Source organism: Onychostruthus taczanowskii, unplaced genomic scaffold (assembly GCF_017590055.1).
Source record: "Onychostruthus taczanowskii isolate IOZ18803 unplaced genomic scaffold, ASM1759005v1 scaffold188, whole genome shotgun sequence".
Lineage (NCBI taxonomy): Eukaryota > Metazoa > Chordata > Aves > Passeriformes > Passeridae > Onychostruthus > Onychostruthus taczanowskii.
In genome coordinates, this window is record NW_024499106.1 from 508315 (window position 1) to 510701 (window position 2387).

General features: G+C 65.8%; 1 protein-coding gene across 1 annotated transcript in view; it reads left to right on the forward strand.

Annotated features, from left to right (window-relative positions):
- Nucleotides 1–2308, forward strand: part of METTL1 (methyltransferase like 1) — a 6243-nt gene extending 3935 nt beyond the window's left edge. The window contains exons 3-6 of the mRNA XM_041401235.1: nucleotides 1031–1144; nucleotides 1492–1593; nucleotides 1990–2132; nucleotides 2272–2308. Of these exons, the coding sequence (XP_041257169.1) occupies nucleotides 1031–1144; nucleotides 1492–1593; nucleotides 1990–2132; nucleotides 2272–2308 (396 nt within the window). The remainder of the gene's footprint in view (nucleotides 1–1030; nucleotides 1145–1491; nucleotides 1594–1989; nucleotides 2133–2271) is intronic.
- Nucleotides 2309–2387: the final 79 nt, after the last annotated feature.

Sequence of the window (2387 nt, forward strand, 5' to 3'; positions counted from 1 at the left end):
GAGCCACCAAGGGACAGCCAGGAGCTTCTGTGTGCCATGGGCCACCCTAGAGCCACCCTAGAGCCACCCTAGAGCCACCGAGGGACAGCCAGGAGCTTCTGTGTGCCATGGGCCACCCTAGAGCCACCCTAGAGCCACCCTAGAGCCACCGAGGGACAGCCAGGAGCTTCTGTGTGCCCTGGGAGCCACCGAGGGACGGCCAGGAGCTTCTGTGTGCCCTGGGCCACCCTAGAGCCACCCTAGAGCCACCCTAGAGCCACCAAGGGACAGTCAGGAGCTTCTGTGTGCCCTGGGAGCCACCAAGGGACAGTCAGGAGCTTCTGTGTGCCCTGGGCCACCCTAGAGCCACAAACCCAACAGGCCCTGGGATTTCTGTGCTCTGAAGCCACCCTGAGAGACCCCAAACTCACAGGACCCCCCCCCCCAAAACTTCCTGAAATTTCTGTGCCCCCTGAGGGGCCTCAAACCCAACAGTCCCTGAAATTTCTGTGTGCTCTGAACCCCCCCCGAGACCCCCAAAACCTGCAGCATCTCCCCAACAGTCCCTGGGATTTCTGTGAGCTCTGAGACCCCCCAAAACCCACAGCAGGTCCCAACAGTCCCTGGGATTTCTGTGTGCTCTGAACCCCCCCTGAGAGCCCCCCAAACCTGCAGCATCTCCCCAACACTTCTGAAAGTTTCTATGTCCTCTGAGACCCCCCTGAGACCCCCCCCCCCAAATCCTCGGGGCCCTGTGGAACACCTGAACCCCCCTCCCCTCCCAGGGACACCCCTCAGCCCCCAGGACCCCTCTGGGGGGGAATTGGGTGGCACTGGGGGGATTTGGGGTGGCACTGGGGGGTTTGGGGTGGCACTGGGGGTGGCACAGGTCCCCCACAAGACCCCTGGGACCCCCTCGGGACCCCCCTGCCCATCCCACAGGACCCCACTCCCCCATCCCCGTTCCCCTGGGCCGAGCTGCACTCACAGTGGGATTTGGGGGGTTTGGGGGGGCAGTGCCAGGGGTGCTGACCCCCCCGTTGCCCCCCAGCTCTCCAAGCTGTTTTTCCTGTTCCCTGACCCCCATTTCAAGCGCACCAAGCACAAGTGGAGAATCATCAGCCCGGCCATGCTGGCCGAGTACGGCTACGTGCTGCGGCCCGGGGTGAGCCCCCCAAACCCTGACCCCCCAAAACCTGAGCCCCCCAAACCCCTGAGATACCCCCAAACCCTGAGATGGTCCAGCCATTTTGGGAGTGGGAGATTTTGGGGTGTCCCTGGTTCTGGTGTCCCCCAGGGCCCTGTGCACATGGGGGGGGTGTCCCGGTGGTTTTGGGGTACACAGAGCCTGGTGTACACGGTGGGTTTTGGGGTGCAGGGCCTGGTGTACACGGTGTTTGTTTTTGGGGTACAGTTTTTGGGGTACACTCTGTTTTGGGGTGCAGGGCCTGGTGTACACGGTGTTTGTTTTTGGGGTACAGTTTTCGGGGTACACTCTGTTTTGGGGTGCAGGGCCTGGTGTACACGGTGTTTGACGTGCCCGAGCTGCACCAGTGGATGCTGCAGCATTTTGGGGAGCACCCCCTGTTCGAGCCCCTGCCCCCCGCACAGCTGGTGAGGGCACGGGGGGCACCGGGGGAATTGGGGGGCGCTGGGAGCTACTGGGGGCACTGTGGGCACCTGGGGGAGAATTGGGGGCACTGGGGGGAATGCGAGAACTGGGGGAACGGGACACTGGGGGAATTGGGGGCACTGGGGGGAATGGGGGTACTGAGGGTTTTGGGGTGGCTTTGGAGGTTATGGGGTGGGACTGGGGGACACTGGGGGTGGCACTGGGGTTTGTGGAGTGGCACTGGGGGACTAACTGGGGATACTGCGAGTGTGGGGTGACACTGGAAGTTTTGGGGTGACACTGGGGTGGCATTGGGTTTCTGGTGGCACTGGATTTCCGCTGTCCCGGTGTCTGTCCCGGTGTCTGTCCCGTGTCCCGCTGTCTGTCCCGTGTCCCAGGCCGCGGACCCGCTGCTGCCGCTGCTGCCGGCGGTGACCGAGGAGGGGCAGCGGGCGCGGCGGGCGGGGCGCCCCCCCTGCACCGCCGTGTTCCGCCGCCGCCCCGACCCCCCCCCGTCCCGCTGTCTGTCCCGTGTCCCGCTGTCTGTCCCGCTGTCCCGCTGTCTGTCCCGCTGTCTGTCCCGCTGTCCCGGTGTCCCTCCTGTGTCCCCGCTGTGTTCCGCTGTCCCGGTGTCTGTCCCGGTGTCTGTCCCGTGTCCCGCTGTCTGTCCCGTGTCCCAGGCCGCGGACCCGCTGCTGCCGCTGCTGCCGGCGGTGACCGAGGAGGGGCAGCGGGCGCGGCGGGCGGGGCGCCCCCCCTGCACCGCCGTGTTCCGCCGCCGCCCCGACCCCCCCCC